At 46.5% G+C, this 25175-nt stretch overlaps 1 protein-coding gene across 6 annotated transcripts in view; it reads left to right on the forward strand.

Moving 5' to 3' along the window:
* Window positions 1-24035, forward strand: part of RTL9 (retrotransposon Gag like 9) — a 97103-nt gene extending 73068 nt beyond the window's left edge. For 2 of the 6 annotated variants that reach the window (XM_058441777.1, XM_058441776.1), the window contains 3 exons: window positions 12835-12988; window positions 18270-22367; window positions 22903-24035. In XM_058441777.1, coding sequence (XP_058297760.1) covers window positions 18321-22367; window positions 22903-23022 — 4167 coding nt within the window. In that variant the 5' untranslated portion in view covers window positions 12835-12988; window positions 18270-18320 and the 3' untranslated portion in view covers window positions 23023-24035. The remainder of the gene's footprint in view (window positions 1-12834; window positions 12989-18269; window positions 22368-22902) is intronic. The other 4 variants (XM_058441778.1, XM_058441779.1, XM_058441780.1 and 1 more) reach the window with 2 other exon arrangements.
* The last annotated feature ends 1140 nt before the right edge of the window (window positions 24036-25175 follow it).

The raw sequence follows: 25175 nt of genomic DNA on the forward strand, positions 1-25175 counted from the left end.
AGCTGCATCTGTATCTCAGCCAGCTCTCTTCCATTTCATCTCCTCCTCTCTACCCACTCTCGCAAGACAGGGAGCCACATGGCGGCTTCCTACTCCCTTGTACCACTCCACCCCCCCGCCGGGTTCTTTCTAGGCACTTAGCTGTGGCATCAGCAGCACCCCTTCTGAGAGATCAGGCAATCCCCAAGGGTGAGTGGTGGTGGTAGTGGTGGGGAGGGTTGATAGCTTCGAGAGAAGAGCTGGAGAAGGCGCTGTCTGGCTGTAATTAGCCCCAGCTGCTGTTGCGAGGCAGCATTGGGGGCCGTCAGGAGTGTAAATGCATGTGTATGAACCTGTGAGCGTGGCACCTCATTGCTATCACTCTATTTTTCACCGTATTGTGTGCTGGCTGCAGCCTCGCTGCTCTGAAACCCCTCCTGTCCCTGAGGATCCCGAAAGACAGAGTGTTCCACAGGCAGCACCAGCTTGAATCACTAATGCTATTAAACAGGAGGACAACAAATATAGGCCCCCATATGTCCTGGATATGCAAGTCCCTGCTCTCTCTTTCCCCACCCCTGCTTCCTGAATGTTTCCAAGTGAGTGAAGTCCCAGCACTTGAAATTAGCAACACCTCACTTCTGCACAGCCTTTTGGCAAAGAGCTTTCACAGCTGCCATGTCATGCATCCTCAGACGCTTCTAGGAGCAGCATTTTATAGGTGAGGACCCTGTGGTTCAGGGAGGTGGAGAGATTTGCACAGGGCAACCCAGACAGTCGGTGGCAGACTTGTGTCCGGGAAGCAGGTCCTCGACCTCCTGGCCTGGTGGTCCATCCCCAGCAGAGCACTGCCAAGAGGGCTGCTCCCGGGTGGCTCCAGCTGCTGCTGTCTGTGAGCTCGTGAGAACCTGTCAGCTGTGGCTCCAAGACCTGCCTCAGTGATTGCTGAAAACGCTGAGAGTGCTGAAAACCAGGACCCTCAAGCCGAGCCTGATGTCAAATAGTTTATTGAGTACCTGCTATGTGCCCATCACTGTGCTGGTGCTTATGGGAGACACAACAGGGGTAGTGCATAGCCCGTATCCTCAAAGAAGTGATAACTTGAATGAGGAGACAACTCTTAGATACCAAGTCCAAAGGCAATTCCAAGGATTTCTCTCTCTTTCACTAAGCAGTCTGTTGTCAGTGACAATGACACAGGAACCCCTTCTGAATTCATCTGTCTTATCGCAGGCCTGGGGTAGGAGGGGATGGGAGGATGACTAGGAAGGGTAATGAGGAAGGGCAGAGAGATGGGGGAAGAAAGGGAAAAACTGGAGCTCCTAATAAACACCAGGCACATTGTGAAGTTTCTATGTTATACATAGATGATTTGTATTATGCTAATCATACATGTACATGAACATATACACACAAACACATACACAAACACATACACAATCACTTTCCAGGGATTGACTCAGCTATTTGGCTCACTCTCAATCACGAAAAGAGCTTAGGACAGTGACACTTAGAAAGCCCTGAATGAGTGTTAACTAGCCTTTCTTCTTATCATGATCATCTTCATTGTCATTATCGGCATATTATATAAATTATCTCATTTATTTCTTCTATCTACAGGACTTGGCAACTATTATTTTTATTTCCAGTTTACAAATGAGGAAACCAGTACCTTATTTTATCCAAGCTTGTGGGTACTGAGAATATAAAGAAGAATTCAATATGGTTCTAGGCAAACTTTGGGGCCTTCCCTATCTAGTGAGAGGGACCGAGGCACACATAAGCCCTCATGGTCCAATAGGTGCTGTGGTAGAGGAACACATCTGGGGAAGTTGAGGAAGGCTCCACGAATGAGGCTTGAGCAGCATCTTGAGGGATGGCAGGTTATGTCAGGAGGAACAGTGGAGGCAGGGGAAGACATTCCAGGCAAAGCGAGCAGTATTTGTGTGACAGGGCCTAGTGCATGTTTCAAAGGGCAGGACAACTGTAGCTGGGTGCACCACTGGCAGCAGCAGGAGGGGAGTGGACGAGTGTTTGGGGTCAGCTATTCAGAGCCCTGTTGGCCAAGCTGAAGGTTTTGTTCTGTGAGCAAGAGGGAGCCACTGGAGCTTTTCATTAAGGCAGATTCGGGACAGACTAGGAAGACAGTCCTTACCAGGGTGTTGAAGGATTGGAGGGAAGAGAGGCCAGCTGCATGCGGACCAATTGGGAGACCATCTCCAGGGTCTGGGCAAGAAGCAGAACAGGCTCTGAACCACGACTGTGGCAGTGAGAGCCGAGAGGAGGGGATGACTCAAGGCACATGTCAACAGGTAGAAACCTCAGGGCTGGCTGTCATGGGGTCAAGGAGAGGGAAAAGGTGACAAGGACCCTGAGGTTCCAGCTTGGGTTCGTGGTGATACTGTCAACTGGGGCAGGGAACACAAGACTGTTAGTAGAGAGGGAGAGTGAGGGGAGACAGGCGACAAGGTCCATTTGGACTTGTTGGGTTTGGAGTGCTGGATAGCGGACATGTCCAGCAAGAAACTGGGAATCTTGGCTTTGAGCCCAGGCGAGACATGGGGGCTGGAAAGCCACCACAGTCAAGGGATATTGGTTGACCTCAGGGGACTGGATGGGGTTTCTTCTCTCCCATTTCACTCGTCCAGGGCAAGGGCTAGGGACAGAGCCAGGTGAACACCAGTATTTAATGAAGGAAGTGGTGGGGGACACCAGCCCGGAGTGAGAAGACACTCTTCTTTGGACCTTCCCAGAAACAGCATCCCTTTCCCCTCATGATCATGGTCCTTGTTCCAGGGCTGCACTCAGGCCAGTGACAGAAGGAAGGGAGGGATGGAGGGAGGGAGGGAGAGAGGGAGGGAGGAAGGGAGAAAGGGAGGAAAGAAGGGAAGGAAGGAGGGAGGGGGGAGGAGGAAAGAGGGAGGGAGGGGGAAGAAGGAGGGAGGGAGGGAGGAAGGAAAGGGAGGAAGGAGGGAAGGAGGGAGGGAGGAGCTCTGTGCACAGAACTCATGCCTGCACAGGGGCCATGAAGCAAGGACAGGACAGTCACTTCAGCTCTGGAGTTCTTTAGTGTGGGAGTATGTTCTAACAAAACCTAATAAATCAACAGCTGTGGGTTGGGGGGCAGCAAGGACAAAGACCACAACTCTACAGTGACCCCTGGAGCACTCAGTGTCACTGACTGCATCTCCACTGCTGCAGAGCTGGGAGCACATTCATGACAGCATTTTTCAAGCTCCTGTCTGTGCAAACCACAGCCGGTCTCCTAGGAGTCCTAACACTTTAATTAGACCTAGCAGGTCCCAGAACAAAATCCCATAATCCCCAAATCTATAGCAACAAGTTAGGCATGAGAGTTTTAGTTACACTCTGGATGTAAGAGAACCCTAACTGCCACTTTCTTTCTGAGTCTCTGAATGACCTTTGACCAATCCCTTTACCAGAAATATTTATCCCGGATGGCCTTGGTCTCTGACACCTTGAGGACTTCTACTGATTTCTCTGTTAAATCCCTGGAACCACACCAATAATAGTTCTGAACATTTTACACTCATCATCTCATTTATTCCTCACAAATATTATAAACCCTGTTTATATATATGTATAATATTTATAGTAACAAGAATAGCAGATATTTTGCTGAGGGGAGGCATGGTTCTAAACAGGTTACATGAAGTAATTAATAATTCCACATGAACAGCACTATGAGGTATTATTACTGTCTCCATTTCACAGGCAAAGAGCAAATCACAGAAAGAATGAGTAAGTTGTTCAAGGTCGCACAGCCTATAAGAAGCAAAGCCTGCCAGTGTGGCTCCACTGTGCTATTAACCAGTAATGTCTTCTATAGCCCCAACTAGCTCAAAATGGTTCTAAATGAAGAATCGCTGTGCATTTTGCACCTCAGACTGCTAGCATCGCTGATTTAGGTCTGGAGTCTGGATAACTGAAACTGCTCAGGGTCTTTGTGAACTAGCTTCGGAGCTGCTGCTTGGACAAGACTGGGTCAGGACTTCGAAGGCATTTCCATGTGCTCCTGGAGAGTCAGGACGTAGGCTGGGGTTCATTATGCGACCCAGCTGTGTGACTTTCCTCCCCACCCCTTACCCCCATTCACCAAGATAGAATGCACCGTTTCTTAAGGTGTGGCTTAGGGAGAGCTCTTTAAACATGCAGATTCTAGGGCTGAAGCACAAACCCGCTCTGTATCTTTATAGAGGTAACTGCTGGAATATGCATTTTAGTAAACTCTCAGGCTGAATTACTTTGAGAATCATCAGAGTCTACTTTGACAGGATATAGGCTTGTCTTCTGATTCTAGAAGTACCATAAGCCTAACTAGGGGTGCTTCCCACTCCTCTTTCTTGCTGAGCAGAGAAGCAAGGGAGACTAGAATGCAGAGAACATGCTGAGGGCATGCCTGCACAGAAAGCTGAGCTCCTTGTCACCACATCCCTTGAAAGAGTGAACTCTATCCCCAGGAGAGGATGGGGAGGGACAGAGAGAGGAAGCTATGGAAAGCCTCTGGGGCCCAGACAAGGGAGTCCCCTGAGGGAGGTAGAGAGTGGGGCTGTTGGAGGAGGAGAGCAGCTATGGGCCAGCAGCCTCAGGAGCTGAGAGTCACAGTGGGAGTGACTGTGGCTTCAGAGTGATGCCATAGCTGCAGTGAGCTGTACAGGAACCAGAGACCCAAAGTTTTCTGTAGGGCTCCTTTTGCTTTGTTAGCGCTTCAGGAGTTGGATCCTTCTAGACCCTGATCTCCCAGAAGTGATTCCATTTCACCTGTAGGAGGTGGGTAGCAAAGCTCAGTCTGTGGCTGGGAAAGCCAAGGAAGTGATTTCTCGAATCTTTAGCAGTGAATCCATCTATTTAGTTAGCAGGGGGATGGAGCAGATCAGAACTAGTGAGAGGAAAGGCTTAGGAATGCTCTCTAGTGGGACTGGGAGGAAAAGGTGAGAGGGTGACATTAACTGAAGGAGATGGTGAGCCCCTGACCCCTGCAGTTGTGAGACTTGCACTGGGTGGGATGATCTGCTGCTATAACCTATCCTCAGGCAATGAAGCATAAGCAGAGAGCCAGGAATGTTAATCATTGCTGATTTTTATTAAGCATTTCCTTTGTGCTAGGCACTGTACTGGGCTGTACGTGCATCATCACATTCAGTCTTCACAACATTATATGATAGCTCCTATTACTGTGCCCATTTTACAGATGAGGTTTAGATAGATTATACCACTTGCCCAAGGCCACACAACTAGTAAGTGGCAGAGCCAGAATTTGCACCCAAGTGGTTTTAATCCAAACCGTGTCCACTAGGCCTTAGGAAGGAGCCCACATAGAGCTGTGGGGATGCTGCATCCTTGACCTGTGGCTGTACATGGGCAACCCCTCTTCATACCTTATAGCTCTTGGTAAATGAAGTGAATCACTGTATCTACCATGAATCTCCTTGGGAATGAGTTCAATGCTGGTATCAGAGGAAGCAAAGGGTGGGAAGAGGGCCTCAAAAGTCTAAATCTTAGTGTGGTCCCCTCCTTTGACCTACCCTCTCTGGGCTGAAGAAATGCCAGGATTGAGGGGGTAGCAGAGTGTTAGATCTGTTTGTTCCACGTACTGAGGCCTCATAACATTTTTGGAGCCCTTGTTCAGTGACTCAGGTAATTCAGCCTGAGGGCACCTTTGCAGGGAGTTCCCCTATCTCTTATCCTATGTTAGTACATGAGATTATTCCTCCTTCTTGTACCCCAGTTACATTAAGTGGGTCTTATTCCCCAAATCCTGAGTCTCTGCCCCAATAAGTTGCCTGTACCCCATTTTAGCAAGAATAGAATCTTCCCTTTCTGCCAACAGAGCTTCTTGGCACTTTGGCCTTGCCTGGGTCCTGCTTGCAGACTCCTGTTCTGAGGCTCATGTTTGTACCTAGAATGATTTCATGTTCCTCCTCTCTCTTTGTCCCTCTATCAGAACCTGCTTTTAGGATGGGAGATTTAAGAGGCTGATCCTCCCAAGAGGTTGGCATTTTAACTGATGCCAAAGCCCTGAGTCAACAGAATTATATACTTAAAAATTTTCAAGCCCTTGGGAGTGGATGGAGAGATTGGAGAGGCCAATGGAACATTCTTAATGCTCCTGGAATGCCACAAGGTGGACATAAAATTCAGGCTTCCGCCAAGACAGGACTTGGATTATTTTTGTTATAATCAGAATCCGTAATCTGCCCCCACCCCAGCACTCAGGGCTTTGATCAAAAGTCTTCCAGACAATGAACCTCTATAATCCAAGCATCATTTTCTCAGAGCTCCTTAGAAGGAGGAGAGCTAAGAAACTTCATGAATTACCAAGGACCAAGCAAACAGGCGATAGTGAAGTCAGAAACAAATTCCTCCTGAGACTACTTTTGTCCTATAGCCTGAAAACAAACCCAGTCTCCGCCAGACATAAGGTGGAATTCCTGTCTTGATGTTTTTTAGCACTGATATTAACATTTTTCTTCTCAAATCCTTTTCAGAACCAGCCCTTTTAGAACACAAATTAGAAGCTATTTATTTTGTCAATCAGAGAAACTGAAGGCAGCCAGCCTTGGCCAAAGGAACATCTTTGCCTTTGCCTTTGCTAAGGACAATGTTCCTTCTATTGTGCTCTGTGGAAATAAAAGGGCAAAATATGCTTGCCTTCTTTTATTCTTATTCATGGCTGAGGGTCATATGAAAGTTCAGAGAAGAGCACAGTTTTTAGTATGGGTCGTGGCAGGTTTTCCAGATGGCTTCCTAGCCAAGATATTCCTCCCACTCACCTCCAAACAAGTTATGTACCCCTAAGAATGATTTGGTCTCAGTGTTAGGGGAAGAGGGTAGGTAGCAGGGCCTGGCTTTGTCATCCTGGGCTATTTTGAGGAGACTTCGGCAGTCCCCAACAGAAGGACAAGAGGGGCTGATTCTCCGTTTGTGAGCAGCCATTGGAGCTGCTTCAGGGACTGACAAGCTGGCCAGAGACAACGTCCTCTCTCAGGAAAGCAGTAAAAGCATCAGAAATGCTCCTTTCCTGGGGAGCCCTTAGTTATTTTGGCCTCACTTTCCATTAAAATAGGAAAGCATTGAAAGGGACCATTCGTGGGATAGCGTGGAGCCTCCCTATTGTGGCAGCATTTCTAACTGCGTTGAGAATTAACCATATTGCTCTTCCTTTTTACCATGGAGGAGTTTCTAGATTTTTATTTATACCCTACCGCTTACAACATCTTTCACTGTTTCAGCAAATTGCAGCATAAAAGATGGAGAAGCCAGCAGGGGCTGTGCCCACGATAATAGCTGTGGTTGCATTTAAGACATTCAAATGCCAAGGGTGCACTTCTCCCATTAAGTCCAACATAAGAAATCAGGTGTGCACAACATTGACGAACAGAAGACCCCAAAGGACAGGTGGAGTTTCTGGTATGCTGTGGTCGGGGGGTGGGGTGGTGAGCTTGGGAAAGAACGAACAGGCATTTTCATTTTCCAAACTAAGAAGCAGTTTCGGGCGAAGGGGAGCGGTGGGGATGTCAGAAATTCTTCTAACGCCATGGACCTGCCCACACCTGAGTCAGATAATGATGACCTTCCCCAGGCCCTGCTTTCCTCTCCCCCTCCCCAAAAGACAGCATGAGCATGAGTAAGCTGGGTACTTACAGGTGCAGAAGAATTTGGAACAGGAAAATGGAGCTTACAGGCTCCCGAATGCCTGCCGAGTCAGTTGCATCAGATTAGGAAGTGATGATCCTAAGAATAAGATGTTTGGAAAATCTTGTCCCCCGAAAGCCCCCTGCTTTGTCTTCTCAGCCCACATCCAAACTCAGACCACCCCCAGCATGTCTCTCATCTTGCCAGACTGCCTGGTGCCTCCGTGCCCCTTACCGTGAGGGTGCTGGCAGCCACACTGCTTCTTTGAGCCTGTGGCCCGGCAAGGTAGTCAGGCTCATGGGATTAGGTTGGCAGGAGCGACTGTCCTCTAAACGATTAGCCCAGAGAAAGAGAGAGAGAGAGAGAGAGCAAGCAAACCTGAAAACGGGTCCAGGGTAGAGAGCTCCAGGTCCTTAGCATGTTCCTGGCGTATTCCGAAAGTGGCATCCACAGCAGAGAAAGTGTCCCAAAATAGCTCAGGCTGCCAATGCCTTGCTGAAACCTGAGAAAGAATTGCTGAATTTAAAGATCTGGGTCGCTGTGGGTGTGTGATCAAAGTGCAGATTTGTTGGTAGGAGGAACTCAAGCCATGAGCTTAGGAGTGACATGAGGTCACTTGGGTCACGGCCTGCCTTCTTGTTTCCAACTTGCTGAAGTTGGTGGCAGTGTCAGAGAGCTCCTCTGTGGTGAGGCAGGGGTTTGGAAAGAGGTCCTAAGGATGCTGTTTTCATGCCCAGGTCTCTGATGTGCTAACAATATGAAATAGCAGTGCCCTGTTTTCTGCATTTCAAACAAAGGAACTGATACTATGCAAAGGTTTCTTTAGGTTATTGCTCCATGACTGATGAAATTCCCTTTTCAGTAGATTTTTCATTTCTTTTGGCCTTTGGCATAAGTAAATGTCAGCTTCTTAAAAATCAACAGAGAAGAGCAAACAGTAGGGTCTCTGTGATTTTCTTGGGATTTGAGAAATCTTCCCTCCCTAGCTTCTGACTGGATCATGTCTGTACATTGCTGCCTGTGGTCCTGGAAAGGACGAGGTCCACCCAGACATGCTGTCTCATTTTTATATTTGCTGAGCTCTTGGGACACTCTCCTTTCATCAGGTATGTCAAAAACCTTAGGATTGTCTGCAGAGAGTGTGGTTCAGTATGTGGAAAGGCCAGCATATGTCATTCTTGGACTGGCCCTGGGGTTTAAGAAGAAAAAGCCCAGAATTTGGTTTCCAATTCCAGCTCTGCCTGTCTTTTGCTGTATGAATTTGGGCGAGTCACTTCTCTTCTCTGGACCTCAGTTTCCTCTTCTGTAAACTGAAGACAATAATCTTCATCCTAATTCTAACCCAAATGGTGTAAAGAGTAACTCAAGAGTTGAAAGAATGCTACAAATGGCAGGGTTAGGCACTCTCAGTAAATGGTGACATTTTTCAGTTCTTCAAAGGTCCCTGATTGGTAGCCACTACCTGCATCCACATGCCTATAGCGAGCCCAAGACATCCCACAGTACTAGGCACTATGAGCTTCATGTCTAGGAGTCTAAATAGTTTCCACTATCAGTTGTGGGACTTTTGGCAAGTAGCTCAATGCTTAGTAGCTCAGTTTTCCCATCTGTCAAGTGGGTATACAAACGAATAATAATACAGGTCCACAGTCCTTTATCTGAAACTGTTGGAGCTAAACATGTTTTAGAGTTCAAAATATTTGGATTTTAGAAAAGCAATGTGGTACATATAACATATATATCACACCTTAATGAGATCCAAGATAATACCCTGTGATCAAACTCATTAATATTTCTAAATGGGATAAATGAATAGCCTCATGTCAATTCAGGCCCAGTTTTGCCACCAAATGAGCTTGCCACAGAATTTCAGTTTTCAGAAGCTTTGGGGTATCAGAGAGGCACATAGGAAATTGTGGACAATGAAAGAAGTTAATACTTACTTCGTGCATGTAATGTACCAGGCATTGTTCTAAGTATGCATTAACTCATTTAAGTGGCCCAATAAGCCTATGAGGTAAGCAGTATTATTATTATCATCCCCATTTCATAGATGAGAAAACTGAGATTCAGAAGTTAAATCACTTTCCCAGGGTCCCAAAGCCAGTTAGGAGCAATGCTGGGATTCCAACCCACACAGTTCAGCTCTTATCCACCTTCTCTGCCTAACCCATGGGGTTAAATTGAGGCTTTAAATGCCTACGGGAGCCGAGCAGGTCACTTAAAAAGTAAAGGTGGCCCTATGGGTACTGAGGCAAACTGGTGAGCACATGCCTCACCTACAGGGAGCAGGTTGTTGAGCTCTGGCTGATTGTTGCTATATTGGAATTTGGATTGAAGTCTTTGTGTGTGTGTGTGTGTGTGTGTGTGTGTTTCAGAAAAGCCAGAAATCCAGCTTTCTATCTGAAATTTCCTGACTTTTAAATGTTGGCAACTAATTTTAAAAAATGTTAAAAACGTTGTACGGGTCAAATAAAATCTGTCTGCAGTCTGGATTTAGCCTGTGGCTGCCAGTTTGCAAGCCCTGCAAGGAGTAAATAGATGTGAAAGTGCTTTGGAAACTTAAAAACGTGCTCTAGAAACAGAAGAGTCTAATTTTAGGGTTATATCTTGTTTTTTCCTTGACTGTGGTCTAGTTTTTTAAAAACTTGTGTTCCCGACCTGATGGAGATGAAAAGTCAGAATTAAATAGAGACTTCAGTAAACTTGAGTACTTCATTCCTTTGGCAGGCTGGATAAATGAGAAGCCTAGGTGTACTGGATGGACTAAGCCTCAGAATTCCTGCCACACCCACAAGCCCCTTCTAAGGAGTTTCCATCCACAGACCCTAGCTGAGGGAAGTAGCAGTTTCTTATGAATAGGTGACTATGCTTGGTACCACGTGACTCTGCTTCCCCCAGCAATAGCCACTTGAGCCAGGAGAGGGCATCTGATCCATGAGCAGTCACTCTATAGGCTGGCAAACAGCCTATGAAGGAACCTGGGATGAGAACTTTGCCCAGCAAGTACAGTTACTGAATTTGGACCAATGAGAGTCTCTCTCTTGGGGAGTTTGAATACCAGACCTAGAAAGAGTGAGCAATTGGCAACAGGGGCAGAAGCTGAACACAGAGAAGGCAGGCAGCAGGGACCCCGGATAAGCAGGACCAGGAGAGATTACTGAACTTCAACTATGTGCCAGATTCTTTACACGTTGTTTTATTTAAAACATTCAAAGAGCATGCGAGGTAGGTACTGTTATTATGCCTGTTTTACAGATGAGGAAACTGAGGTGAAATAACTTGAAGTATTGGGGTTCAAGCCCAGGCCTGTTTGGAGTTAAAATCAGAGTGTAGGAACCCCAAAGCCAGTGGTTCTGAAACTCTAGTGTTTCAGAATCACTTGGGTTAAATGCAGGTTCCTTGGCGTCACCCCAGACCTATATTGAATCTGACTCTTTGTGGGTGGAGCCTCCCTCCCCCTACAAATCTCTGTTTTAGCAGTTTTCCCAGGGAGCACTTGATGCAGGGTTTCCCCACCACACTTTTATTTTGAGAAATGCAGTTTCAGAGGGTATGGCAAGTACTGTGTACTGTGCTACTTTTACCTACAGAACCGAGGTCAATGTGAACAGATGTGGTCAAATTCCAATTTAAAGTCTTTTGGAAATGGGACCAATTACGTAAAGAAGAGGACCTTAGTTTGTTTTCTTCCTTCATCAAGGAAGTCTACATTGTTACCAGTTATTTGAGAGAAGAGAAGATTGAGATGAATGCTTAATAGTTGTAAACACGATCGGATCTGCACTTCAGGGTGGGTGCAAAGCTAGCATATGTTCACTAAGCATTTTCCATGAGGTGCATAAACTGTAGAAACTCAGTGCTCTGGCAACAAAGAACATGAGAGAAAATTACCAAATGCAGATAGACATATTGTAAACCATGGAGCTTAAAATGTAAACCTACTTGCTAGGCTGATCATAGAGGTTCTTCTCAGCCCCAGAGAATTTGTGTAAGAATCCTGTCCATGCCTTTATTTACACCATTAATTAAAAATGCTAATCAGGAGAGGATCAAGGCTATGGACCTCCTTCTAGGTTGTTGCAGAACTCCCACTCTGGCAATGGTATTCAGCTGGTTTTGAATTTTTCTGCTTTGAGAACTATCCCTGGGAAGACTAGTGGTCTGAAGTTTGCTTGGAGAGTCTCAAGCCAGAAACTGATTTGTGGTCCAAATGCTTAATGGCATCAGACACTTATTCCTACAAGAGAGGCATGTGGTCCAAGGGGTGGCAGAGGTCAAATGTGATGGCCAAGTTCTGCCTCAGCAGGGCTCGAATCCGCACTTGGCAACTTTTATTTCTCTCTGTCCATTCCTGTGGATACTTTATCTGTGTTAATGTCCTCATTTAGGCTAAGGTCAAACTCTGTTCTTCTCTCTTCTGGCCAGAAAGACTTCCTGTTTTACAGGTATATGATCTTATCTGTGTTGATATTTTAACTCTGAGTGATTCCCTAAAGCAGGTCCTTGGACAAGTGCCCATCCTCCAGGAAAACTGCAGCAGTCCACCGTGCAATGAGAAAGCCTGAGGACTAGGTAGTAAATGTTTCGCAGAGAAGAGAAATCTATTTCATGTATTATTCTTTATTCTGAGGTTATTTCCTTCTCTTTTGGTGTTGAAAGGAAGCCCTTTCTTTTTAGAAAATGATGATTTGTGGTTGTTCTGTCTCTTAATGATTTTACTTGGGAAAATAAAAATCTGGAAGTTCAATATCAGTCCCTGAAATTTTGGGTTGCATTAGCTGCAAGTCTGGGAACCTGGTCTAATTTTGAGTGTTCTGCTAGCACGTCTAGGTACCTCCTATTGCCACTTATGTTCTAAGTGCTTATAAATTACCTGCTTCGTAATCTGCAGCAGAATCTCTCCGAGGAGTGACATCAAGCTTACAGCTTTGGAGTTTACGGTATACTGGTCTGTAGTTTCCTTATTTAAGAAAATTGGGACACTGCCCATTTGCAGTCCTCTGGTATCCCTCCTGTTCTCTCTGATTCCACGGATCCTTCAGGCCGGCACCTAATGCAAGGCAGTTCCGTTTGCTCTTCTTATAATGTTCTTTTCCCTATAGAGTTGGACATGCATATACATGTTGTTTGGGGAATTTGCAGCACATCCAATGAAAGCATAATTCCCAACTAACAGTCAAATCCTTTTCTTTGGAGCTACCCAGAACACACCTACCCTCTCTTCCATATGACAGCCCTTCAGAGACTTGAAGACAGTGTGTGACTCTCCTGTGAGTTAAGAGCACTGGCTGAGTCAGACAGACCCGAGTGACAAGCCCAGCTTCGCTCCCTCTCAGCGGTGAGAGGCAAGGTAAGTTACTTCATTTTAATTTCTCTCCAGTTCAGTTCTTTAGCTAATTTAGAAAATGGGAGTAAAAAAGCCACTTTATTGGTTTATCGTTCAATAAATAAGATGAGGTATGTAAAGTGTTTAACATAGTGCCTGGCATAGTAAGCACTCAGTAAATGCTAGCTATTTCCCCCTCTTTATTTACAAAGAGCCGGTGCGCATTTTAAGTGTCAGGGCTGTGGGGGAGGAAGGAAGTGGGGAGGGCTTCTACTTCCCTGAATGATCAAGGAAGGAAGAAGATCCTAAAGTAGACCAGGTATTTCTTTAGCCTTAGGTTGTCTGTTTTCAGTTATCTGGATGCCTATTTGCTAGGGCTTGGGGAAAGAATATTGTTGAGAATCTAGGGAAAGGCTTATTTTCAACAGCTGGAAAGCTATTTGTTGACATATTGAACCGTCCCTTGTTTATTCTTATTTCCCCGAGCAGCTAGCCGTGCAATCCCCTAAACTCAATTACCTTTTGTGAGGCGGCAGGAGCATGACACCTCCTAGCCATATTGATCAGTGCAGACTGGGTGGGACGTGAGGGACCTGAGAGATGCTAAGCAGCAAATTCTGGGCTTTTCCTTCCTTAGAAGGCCTCTCTTCTCTGTGTTCCTAGAGACTCTGGCTTTAATAGAACGGAAATCTATGCCTCACATGGGCTGAGCGTGCAAGAACCCTCTCTCAGTAGCCTCCTTAGAAGCAGGCTGATGAAAATAGTCACAATGGGTCAGAACTTGGAACCCTGGAGTGACCAGTGCTAGCATGGTTTTCTAATTGCAGCTCTTTGCACACACTGGGTTTTGAAAGCAATTGAATGATATGAACTCTGAATGCCATTGCAGCTAGAGAAAGTTTGGAAGGAGACACACCCAACTGTGAACAGACAGAGGAATGGGACTTGCGGGGGGATGGGGGGGGTGGGGCATTTTCAGGAGTTTAGCTTTATCTGTATGGAGGATTTCAAGTCTTCATCCTAAGAATATATTCCTAGATTACTTATGTAATTACTAAACATAAATAAAAGTTAGAGAAAGAAGAAATTATTTTTAAAAACAAACCAAAAATAAAACACAAAATAAAGTGGTACAACCATTAAGCTTGTTGGGGTAGAAAGGTTGCTCGGGTGTGGGGTGGATGTCGGGGATCCCTAGAGGGAGCTTGCAAGCAGAGGAGTGAAAAGGGCTTGAGAAAGAACCCTAGGGAAACATCTCTTTAAAAAAAATAAAATTAACTTTTATTAGTTTTTTTCGTTTCGTATTATGGGTCCATTATAGACCAATGACAAAATACAGATAAGGAAAATGAAAATTGAAAATCCCCTCTAATCCCATCATTCAACTGTGGTCACTGTTGGCGTTTTGGTATATATCCTTCCAGATTTTTTTTCTATGCAGAAATCTACATATTTATCTTTATGATAATCAGATCCTCATGTACACATTAGAATATATTTTCAATGGCTACAATAGTGGCTGCTACAATTGCACCAAGATTCGTTTAATCATTAAACAAGTTGTGTTCTAACATTAGACACTCAGGTTATTTCCAAAATTGTTGCATTAGAACATAAACAACAGTGCCCTGTAGCTGTGTGACATTGGGAAAGCTAGTTAACCTCTCTGTTCCTCTGGTTTCTCATCTGGAAAATGAAGGTGCTAATAGAACCTACCTCGTAGTATGTTGTGAGTGTCAAATGAGATCATATAGGTAAAGCACTTAGCACAGGGCCTGGCACAGTAAATGTTAGCTTTAATTGTTAGGTGTGTTAATAATAATAATAGTAGTTGTTGTGAGGCCATTGTTAATAGAATGGCTATTCTGTGACTTTTTTTTTTTTTTGCTTTGATGGGAGAGGAGAGCGACTGGAATTTTTCTTTTGAGTAGTATACTATAGTGAGCTCTGGAGTCACACAGAGCTGTGTGCCTTTGGTCATGTCAATTCATCTCACGGAGGCTCAGTTTCCTTACCTGTACGCTGAGAATTTAAAGGACCTAGCTCACAGGGTAATTGTCAAGATCAAATGAGATAATGCTTGTGAAACCCTCAGCCCCGTTCTTGGCATATGGGAAGAGTTCAAGCAATATCAGTTGTTGTTGTTGTTATTATTACTACAAGGATTCAGCCATTTGTAGTAAGAAAGTTTCCTTGCTTTGTGGTGTGGGGATGCAGGGGAGATGGCAGTGAGAAGAGTACTCCGAGTTTCGAATCACTTGTCTGATTACAAAGAGATAAAATTATTTTGGAAACAGAATGGCCAGGGCTGAAATCTGGGCTTTTAAAAAAATTATTATTATTATTTTCTGTGACCGTGGTCACATAGACTTCTCCAAGCCCATTTCCTCATGTATAAAATGGGAATGATCTCAATGCCTACCTTACAGGTGTTGCTGGGAGGTCGGAATTATATAATGAATGTGTAGTGCTTAGCCCAAGTGCTCAGTTGTTGGTCGATAATTATGAGGTTTATAACGACCTGAATGCCTCCCTTGTCAAACTCTATATCCCTATACCTGGGCTACTTGAACTTCACCTGGAGGCTTTGCCCTATCCAAGGCTCAGGGACCAATTCTCCCCTTAGACTGAGGGTTTCTCCCCTTAGACTGAGTGCACCAATTCAGGAAAACTGGAGTACTCTGGTAAACCTTTCTGCAAGCTCTACTCTGACCTTGTGCCCCAGTTCTAGAAAGCAGGCTGTAGCCATGTTTGTATGAATAAGCCCTCACCTGGTATGCTCAAGGCTGGTGTGTTTTTCTTGCTAGCTGTCTGAAATCCATGGAGCCTTTCTGTTGAATCCTAGCCCTGTGGCAGGGATACCGGTTGCTGGATTTTTCTCCGTGTCTCTGACCCTGGGGTAAATTGTCTTTGTTATGATTACCATTACAGGGCTCTGTTAAGGTGTTTGCTTGCCAGCCCCCACTGTCCATCCTCCCAAACCCTCTTTCCCTGCACCTGAACCTCTTTGAACATTTCTGATGCTGCTCCACTCAATCTCCAGCCTCAGTTTCTTTCCCTCGAGCCCTCTGCCTGTGCTTCCGTGTCATATCAGTTGCAGTGCCTGAGTCCTAGGACTCCTGTGTCTGCTCAACCACAGAGGGCACGTATCTTGTTTCCTGAGCCAGGACCCTTTTCATCTCATCTTTTTAATTGTGTCAATCTCCTCTTTTCTTTGGGCAGAGTGGGGTAGGGCATAGGCTAGTGGGACTGTTGGGGGCGACAGGGAAGAGGGGTGGAGTTGCATAGGCCAAGTGCTAAAGTGGAGCTTCTGGAGGACTGTCAAGTGAAAGGCGGCCAGAGGCAAATGTCAGAGCCTATATAGAGGCAGGAATCTGGGACCAGAGAGACAGAGCAAGCAGTAGCAAGTCAGGAGCAGTGGGGCGGGTGGGCGGGCAGGCTGGCCGGCGGGCAGGGGGGCGTGGCAGGGGATAGCAAAGGGAGATTGCAGAGAACAGCTGTTGGTACTGGGTCTTACTTTAATGAACTGGCTGGGCACGAGGTATAAGTTAATTGGCTAGAGTAAAAGAGCTAGGGGCGCAAAGGATACTCACTCCCTCTTCTCCGTCACTGGCAAGGTAAGATCTTCCTGGGTTTTGCCTGGTGGGAAATTGTGGCATGTTCAGATAGTTTTCTGAAGATGGGAGGTGGAGGTCTATGGCTGCTCTTTTGACTCATCTTTCCCATTGCACCAATTATTACAATAACCAGGGTGTCAGCAGGAGGCCAGCATTTCTTTTATGACAACCCATCTTGGGGTTGTCCAGGCTGGAGACAGAGGCAGGGTTCTCGGTAGTGTGACTAAGTGGGAGAGGTGGATCTTTATAGCACAGCGGTGAAGAGTAGGGGGCTCTGGAACTGGATGGACCCAGGAATCTATGTGACCGCCGGCAAACTATTAAGCTTCTCTGGGTCTGAATTTTCTCATTTGTAAGATAAAGGAAGAGTACAACCGAAATCTCTTAGTGCTGCTATGGGAACCACATGAGATGATACATGTAAAGTGCCTAGCAGAGTGTTTGCCAGTCAGTACATGCTAAAGAAATGTTCACTGTTAGCATTTCTGTTGCAAGTTTTCTCATTATTATGGAATCACAATTCCATGAGGTTGATGACTTTTGTGACATTGTCCCAAAGTAGCAAGTTTTCTGCTTTTGGCATGGGCAGGCTGTGGGGACATGTCAACATTGTGTAATATTTGCACTGGCTTCCAAGCCGTGTGTCCAAAAGCCCCTTCTGGGGCTGCTTATTGGAGCAGGCTGGAGGGGTGAGGCTCTGGATTGCCCACCCCCATGTCATCAGAGAAACTTGAAACTTGGACATGCTAGAGACTGGGCTTTAAGTGACCCATGATCTGGGATGTCAGAGAAATAATTGAATGCAAGCTCAGGGATGCCAAACACTAGGCAACCCCCAGGAGGGGGTCAGAGTCAATGATATACAGTTTGTTACTGTTGCAGTGACCCTATTTTAGCCTTGACCCTGGCTAATCTGAGAAAGGTGGTAAAATGGGGATAATAATATCTATTGCCCAGGAGATTGTAAGACCCAAATGGGATAATGCTTACAAAGGCCCTCACGTTATAGGAAGTTGTGACAGTTGTCTAAAGTACAGTGCCTGGCACATACTACGTGAAGCAATAAATAAATAGTAGTAATGGGGTGGTGGTTGCTGTTATTAATAAGAATAATGAAAATAATAAGCAGAATTTTCAGTTCATGGAATGTTGCTCTCAGTCATTGATCAGATAAATGTCTCCCTTTTCCTGAGAACATTCAGGGCCATCAGGGTAGTAAAATGAGGATTAAACCACTGGCAGAATTCAATGAGCCCCAGGAACTAATGATTATCCTGGGGCAAACGACTTTCCCATTCAGGCCTGCCAGTACCATGGCTGGCTTGTGAGTACTGCCGTGGGATAGAATACAGGCCAGGAACCCGCATTTCTCACATTTGGCCAGAAGGTGGTGCTGCTGCTTTATTTGAGTCAGGACTGCCCAGGCTCCTGGCTGCGGAGGTTGCCGGCGTTTACAGCATTTACAAACTGAGAGGCTGGGTTGGTTTGAAAAGGATAGAGGCAGAAGGGATATTTGCTCCAGCTCCAAAGTTGTTCATTGCTTCACAGCTTCTTTAATCTGATAGCCTCACCTTCAATGCCATATACCTGACAACGCATAAACACAGGTCTCCACCATGAACAATTAGTCTATATCCCAATCTTCTTGATACTGGCTTTTGACCTCTAAACTTGTTTCTTGTTTACAGATTTTCTTGCCCCTTGGGCTCCCTCCACACTGTCCTGTGGCTGTGGCAGATATGTCAATACCCTTACATTCACTGCGATTCAACAATACAATGAGGGAGGAAAACGTTGAGCCCCAAAACAAGCAGATGGCCTTCTCTAGATCAATGACAGAGACCAGAGCAGACGTTCAGATTCTGCATTCTCATGTACAGTTGCCTATAGTCTCAACTTCAGCCTCAGACCCTGGAGGGACATCCACACAGCTGATGACATCTCCAGTCTTTGACACCATGTCTGCACCCCTAATGGGAGTACCAAACTCTGGAGCATTGTCCCCACCCCTAATGCCAGCCTCAGACTCTGGGGCACTTTCCCCATTGCTAATGCCAGGCTCAGACCCTGGGGCACTGTCCCCATTGCTAATGCCAGCCTTAGATTCTGGAACATTGTCCCCATTGCTGTCCACTTCAGAGTATGGGGTAATGTCCCCAGGGATGATGACAATTCCTGACTTTGGAACGATGTCCACAACGCTAATGGTAGCACCAGATTCTGCAGAGATATCACCATTGGCAATGCCAGCTCCATCCTCTGGAGCGATGTCTACACCTATAATGAGCACTTCATCCTCTGAGGCAATGTCCACACCATTAATGCTAGCCCCAGATTCTGGAGAGATATCCCCAATTCTAATGCAAGATATGAATCCTGGAGTGATGTCTACACAGCCAGTGCCAGCTCCCAGCTCTGAGGCAATGTCCCCATTGCAAATTACAGATGAAGACACCGAAGCAATGTCTAAAGTGCTAATGACTGCTCTAGCCTCTGGAGAGATATCTTCGCTGCTAATGTCAGGCACGGACTCTGAAGCAATATCCTCACTGATAATGTCAGCCGTAGCTTCTGGAGGAACATCACCCCAGCCAACAAGCACCCAAAACTCAGGGGGAATACCTACCCCGCTCATGTCAGATCTAGACTCTGGAATAATGTCATCACTTTTAATGTCATCTCCAGGCTCTGAAGTAATGTCCACACCGCTACTGTCAGTCCCAGATGCTGGAGAAATGTCCACATTACCAAAGCCAGCTCCGGATGCTGAAGCAATGTCCCCAGCACCAATGACGGCCCTACCCTCTGGAGTGATGCCCACCCAAACGATGCCAGCCCCAGGCTCTGGAGTGATGTCCCCATGGTCAACACAAAATGTAGACTCTGAAATTATGTCTAATCCACCAATGAGAGTAACAGCCTCTGGGGTGATGTCTGCACCACCAGTAAGAGCTTTAGACTCTGGAGCAATGTCCACACCGCTAATGGGAGCCCCAGCCTCTGGAAATATGTCTACATTGCAAAAGGCAGTTCCAGCCTCTGGAGCCATGACCACCTCACTGATGACAGTCCCAAGCTCTGGAGTGATGTCCACAGAGCAAACGTCAGCCACAGCCTCTAGAGTCGTGTCCGCACAGTTAACAATGGCCAAAACTTCTGGAGCAACGCCCACAGGCTCTATGAAAGCCGTGGCAAAACAACACATGAGAGCCACAGCCTCTGGAAAGATGTCCATGCCACTGAGGAGAGCTCCAGCTCCTGGAGCAATGTCCACCCAACCAGTTATGGCCACAGCCTCTGAAAAAATGTCCATGCCACAATTGACAGTCCCAGCCTCTGGATCAATGTCCATGCTGCAAATGAGAGCCCCTGTCTCTGAAGCAATGTCCACGCCACAAATGAGAACCATGGCCTCAGGATTGACATCTGCAGCACAGATGAAAGCCATGCCTTCTGGAGCAATGTCCACCCCACTAATGACAGCCCAAACCTCTGGATCAACATCCACCCTGTTAATGAGAGACACAGCCTCAGGAGTGATGTCCTCTCCACAAATGAGAGCTCTGGCCTCTGGAGCATTGTCCAAGCCACTAATGACACCCAAAGCCTCAGGAACGATGTTCACGGAACAAATGACAACCACAGCTTCTGAAGCAATGCCCGCACTGCTAATGAGAGACACAGTTTCTGGAGCTCTGTCCATGCCGCAAATGACAGACACAGCCTCTGGAGGGTTGTCTGCATTGCTAATGAGAGACACAGCTTCCAGAGCAATGTCCACATCACAAATGACAGCCACAGTCTCTGGAGGGATGTCCATGCCACTAATGAGAGCTCAAGACCCAGGAGTAATGCCTGCCTCACTAATGAGAGCGAAAGCCTCTGGAAAGATGCTCAGTCAGCCAATGAGCACCCAAGATCCTGGAGGGATGTCCGTGTTGCCCATGAGATCCATGACCGCTGGAGGGATGCAGATGAATGCCCCAACCTCTGATGTGATGTCCACACCAACAATGAGAGCCTGGACTTCTGAAACAATGTCCACACCACTAATGAGAACCTCAGACTCTGGAGAGAGGCCCTCACTGCTCACAAGAGCTTCATCCTCTGGAGAGATGTCCCTACCACTAATGAGAGCTCCAGCTTCTGGAGAGATAGCCATGCCTCTGAGATCCCCAGCTTATGGAGCCACGTCTGCTCCACAAATGACAGCCACAGCCTCTGGAATGATGTCCTCCATGCCACAAGTGAAGGCTCCCATCTCTGGAGCAATGTCCATGCCACTAACAAGATCCACAGCCTCTGGAGGGATGTCCATGCCACTAATGAGAGCCCCAGACTCTAGAGTGACATCCACATCACAAATGATGCCCACAGCTTCTGGAGACATGTGCACACTACCAGTGCGAGCCCCAGCCTCTGGAGGGGTGTCCCCACCACTAGTAAGAGCTCCAGCCTCTGGAACTATGTCCACACCACTAAGGAGACCCTCAGCCTGTGAAACTGTGTCCACAGAGTTAATGAGAGCTTCAGCCTCTGGACATATGTCCACTGCACAAACAACAGCCATGGTCTCTGGAGGGATGTCCAAGCCATTAATGAGAGCCCCGGCCTCTGGAACAATGCCCATGCCTTTAATGTCAGCCATGGCTTCTGGAGAGATGTCTATGCCGCTCATGGAAACCATGGCCTCTGGAGCAACGTCCACATTGCAAACCAGTGTTGCGAACTCTAGATCTATGTCCTTGCCACAAACAACATACACAGTGTCTGGAGGGATGGCCACAGCGCCAATTAGAGCCTCTGCTTCTGGAGCAATGTCCACATCATTTGTGAGAGCCTCAGTTTCTGGATTGATGCCCATGCCACTACCAAGAGCCACAGCCTCTGGATGTGGCATGGGTATGTCCATGCCACAAAGGACAGCCACAGACTCTAGAGGGATGTCCACACCACTAATGAGGGCCTCAGGCCCTGGAACAATGTCCACACCACAGACAGCCTTTGGAGTGATGTCCACTCTGGAAATCAAAGCCACAGACTCTGGGGAGGCATCCACCTCTCACATTAACATCACAGCCTCTGGATCAAAGCCCACACCGCACATGACTGCCACAACTCCTGAAACTGCGAAACCACCACCAAAGGAAGTGCCATCCTTCGGAATGTTGACCCCAGCACTCTGTTACCTCTTAGAAGAGCAGGAAGCAGCCCGGGGCTCATGCTCTGTGGAGGAAGAGATGGAGATTGATGAAGAGAAGCAAATGAAGGGGTTTTTGGACGATTCAGAGAGAATGGCATTTCTGGTGTCTCTTCATCTGGGAGCAGCACAGAGGTGGTTCATCTTGCAGATGGAGGTAGGAGAACCTCTCTCAGATGAAAATAAATCTTTCCTGAGAAGATCCCAGGGCATATATGACTCCCTATCTGAGATAGACATCCTCAGTGCTGTTCTTTGCCATCCCAAACAGGGCCAAAAGTCAGTCAGGCAGTATGCCACTGACTTCCTGCTGCTGGCCCGACATTTGTCTTGGTCTGATGCCATTCTACGGACCAGGTTTCTGGAAGGACTCTCAGAAGCTGTTACCACCAAAATGGGTCGGATCTTCCTGAAGGTGGCTGGCAGCCTAAAGGAGCTGATAGACAGGTCTCTGTACACTGAGTGCCAGCTGGCTGAAGAGAAGGATTCCCCGGGCAACTCAAGCCAGGTTCTGCCAACAGCCTGTAAGCGGAATAATGAGGAGGCCATGGAGAATGAACTGAGCTCTCAGCAGCAGACTGAGGAGGTAATGAGGGGGAAATCCGCTGAAGGTTTTTGAGCAGAGAAATGAGGAGGTCACGACAGGGAATACATCCTGCTTCCTTGAGTAGAATCGGGAAGAGGCAAGGGGGAGGCATGGAGCTCCTAGACCATTAAACCCCAAGCTGGAGTTTCATCAAGTGAGCATGGCTCTGCAGTTATTTTGGGTATATTAATTACTTTGAGGAACAATGTCCTGCCCAAGTTACTGAGGACGTGGGATAGTTGAAGCACGAATTCTTCTCATTATGAGGGAACAGGATGGGCTCAGTTCCAATTCTCCCCTTGTTCCAATTCTAATAAACGGGTCTTTTGGGAGCTGGGGCCCATCTACAGCAACATGTGTTGTGCAGTCAGGTCACTAGGGAATTAGAATAGCCTACTCCTTGGTCACACTGTATGCAAGTGAGATAAATTAGCAAAGTGCCTTGATCTGCTAAGTCATAGAACTTATCCAGGCAGAACACCCGTTGTCATAGTAAGTGTGCCTCTTACCTCTGTTGTCTTTTTCTCACTCCCAGCACCAGCATATTTCCAAACGCTGTTACTACCTGAAAGAGCATGGAGACCCCCAAGAAGGTCTTCATGATCACCTTGGACAGAGCACAGGCCATCATCAGAAGGCCCATACCAACAAGTAAAACTCCATGGAATCTTCTCCTGTGATATCTGACTCGACCGCTAACTAGAGGACTGGTTCCTGGACCCATTCCATTCAACTACATTATAAACCTTGTTGCCTTCACCCTTCAGCCTCCCGCTCCAGGCACATCCCACTTTACCTCTCACTTGGCTGATTTGACCTTCTCTTTCACCCACATGCCTATGACCTGCCCTGACAATCAGAGTGTGGACTACAAGAGTGTATGGTGTATGAAGTTCTAAACTCCCATCCCCACCGAGGCCAGTACTAGTTCTTGGTCCAGGGAGAAGTCTAGGCAGGATAAATCATATCTTACCTCAAAAAACCCTTAGCGTATCTTGCCGTGTGTCAGCAGGCAAACTTGAGGAAGCCCTGGTTCTATTTCACCTGGCAGGGGAGCCTATAAGGAGAGCGATGCCCACTCCTATACCACCCTTGTAACCCAGTAGACTTGCCCCATATGCCCCAACTCATAGCACCTAAAATGGGTCTCCAGGGTCCTTGCCCTGTTTATAGTATCCATCCTGAACCATTCGTTTTGACCCATAATAATAGTGATAGTATAATGGCTACCAGTTATTGATAATGTGTCATGTGACAGGCATTGGGCTAAACTCTTGACAAGCACCATCTCACTACATTCTTACAGTAACACAACTTGTTCTTGTGTTGTCAGCCTCTGACCTCTTGATCTGTTGTTTATGGCCTTTGTCTTGTCCCTCAGTAGGGGTTCTCTAGCTCTGACCTCTGGGTGACCCCCTCAGTTGTTGATTGCTCTCACTCCCCTTGGCTGTTGTGCTTCATGGCCAGCACTCTTGATGAGGGTCTTGGTCTATAAACAGGCATAGATAGTTAGAACATAATGTGAGCAGTGTTTGCCTTCAGGTGGTGGGGTTATGGGTAGTTTTTATTTTCTTCTTTCTACTTCTCTATACATTTCAGATTCTCTACAGTAAGCATGTGTTACATTTGTAATTATAAAAATAAATAAACTTCATTTATGAAAAAAGAGTTCATTGTGGCTCCTAGAATTTGATTTACTGAGTCCTTTATTCAACCAATATTAGTTATGTAACTTATGTCAGCTACTCTTTGGGGGACAGACAGATAAGAGTCCTGCTGATATGAACATTCCATTCCAATGGAGTGGGGGGAACAAGAACACACTGAACTTAGATTGGAATTGTGAGGGCTGTGAAGAGAAGAAATCAGGACAATGGGGAATTTGATGCAAATAGGACCAATTTATGTATTCAAAGTAGTCCATATAATTGAGTTACTCAAAGATCTTTCAACAACAGTAGGAGAGACATGATTAGAAACTTATTTTAGATAGTTAAATTGGCAACAGTTTGGAGACAAGATGGAGGAAGGGATCAGAGAGAAGCTGAGCCCTCTACTGCAATAGTCCAGGTAACTGACTGGCTAGGTGACTCAATCTAGGGTGGTGGCAGCAGAGATGGTAATTCAGGAACAGAGACCTAACCTTCTCTGAGGACTCAAGTCCACTGCTCCAGGACTCAAGTCCATTGCTCCGTTACCCTAAACTTTGGGTCTGATTTCAGGAAGAGGAAAATGATACTCAGGAAAGACAGATCGGCAGATAAATCGGCAGCCCCATTATACTGTACATAAAAATCTGGCTGTGTGGGTTGCCTGCAGCTCCCTCAATCACCAGTGCTTTTGCCTCAGGAAAAAGCAGGTACGATAAGTCAGGAAATATGAATTCCAGAAAGAGAGATGGCCAGCCCCTAGGGACCCAGCTTTCCCCTCTTCTCTGGGTCTTTTGGCTCACACCTAGCCCGGTCCCGAGTAGCTAGGATTACAGGTGCCTGCCACCATGCCTGGCTAATTTTTGTTATTTTTAGTAGAGATGGGGTTTTGCCATGTTGACCAGGCTGGTCTCGAACTCCTGACCTCCAATGACGTGCCCGCCTTGGTCTCCCAAAGTGCTGGGATTACAGATGTGAGCTACCACGCCCAGCCAACACTTGACTTTGAGTACTTCTGTCTCTCCCTCTAACAAGCTGGATAGTTTTAAACAGGCAGGACACTGTATCTCTTGAGACTTCAGTTTCCTCTTCTCTAAAATAGGAGTAATTATCATTGTTCTGCAAACCTCACAGCATAAAGATTTGTGATAGTGCTTGG

Source organism: Hylobates moloch, unplaced genomic scaffold (genome assembly GCF_009828535.3).
Source record: "Hylobates moloch isolate HMO894 unplaced genomic scaffold, HMol_V3 SCAFFOLD_7, whole genome shotgun sequence".
In the NCBI taxonomy this organism is placed as follows: domain Eukaryota; kingdom Metazoa; phylum Chordata; class Mammalia; order Primates; family Hylobatidae; genus Hylobates; species Hylobates moloch.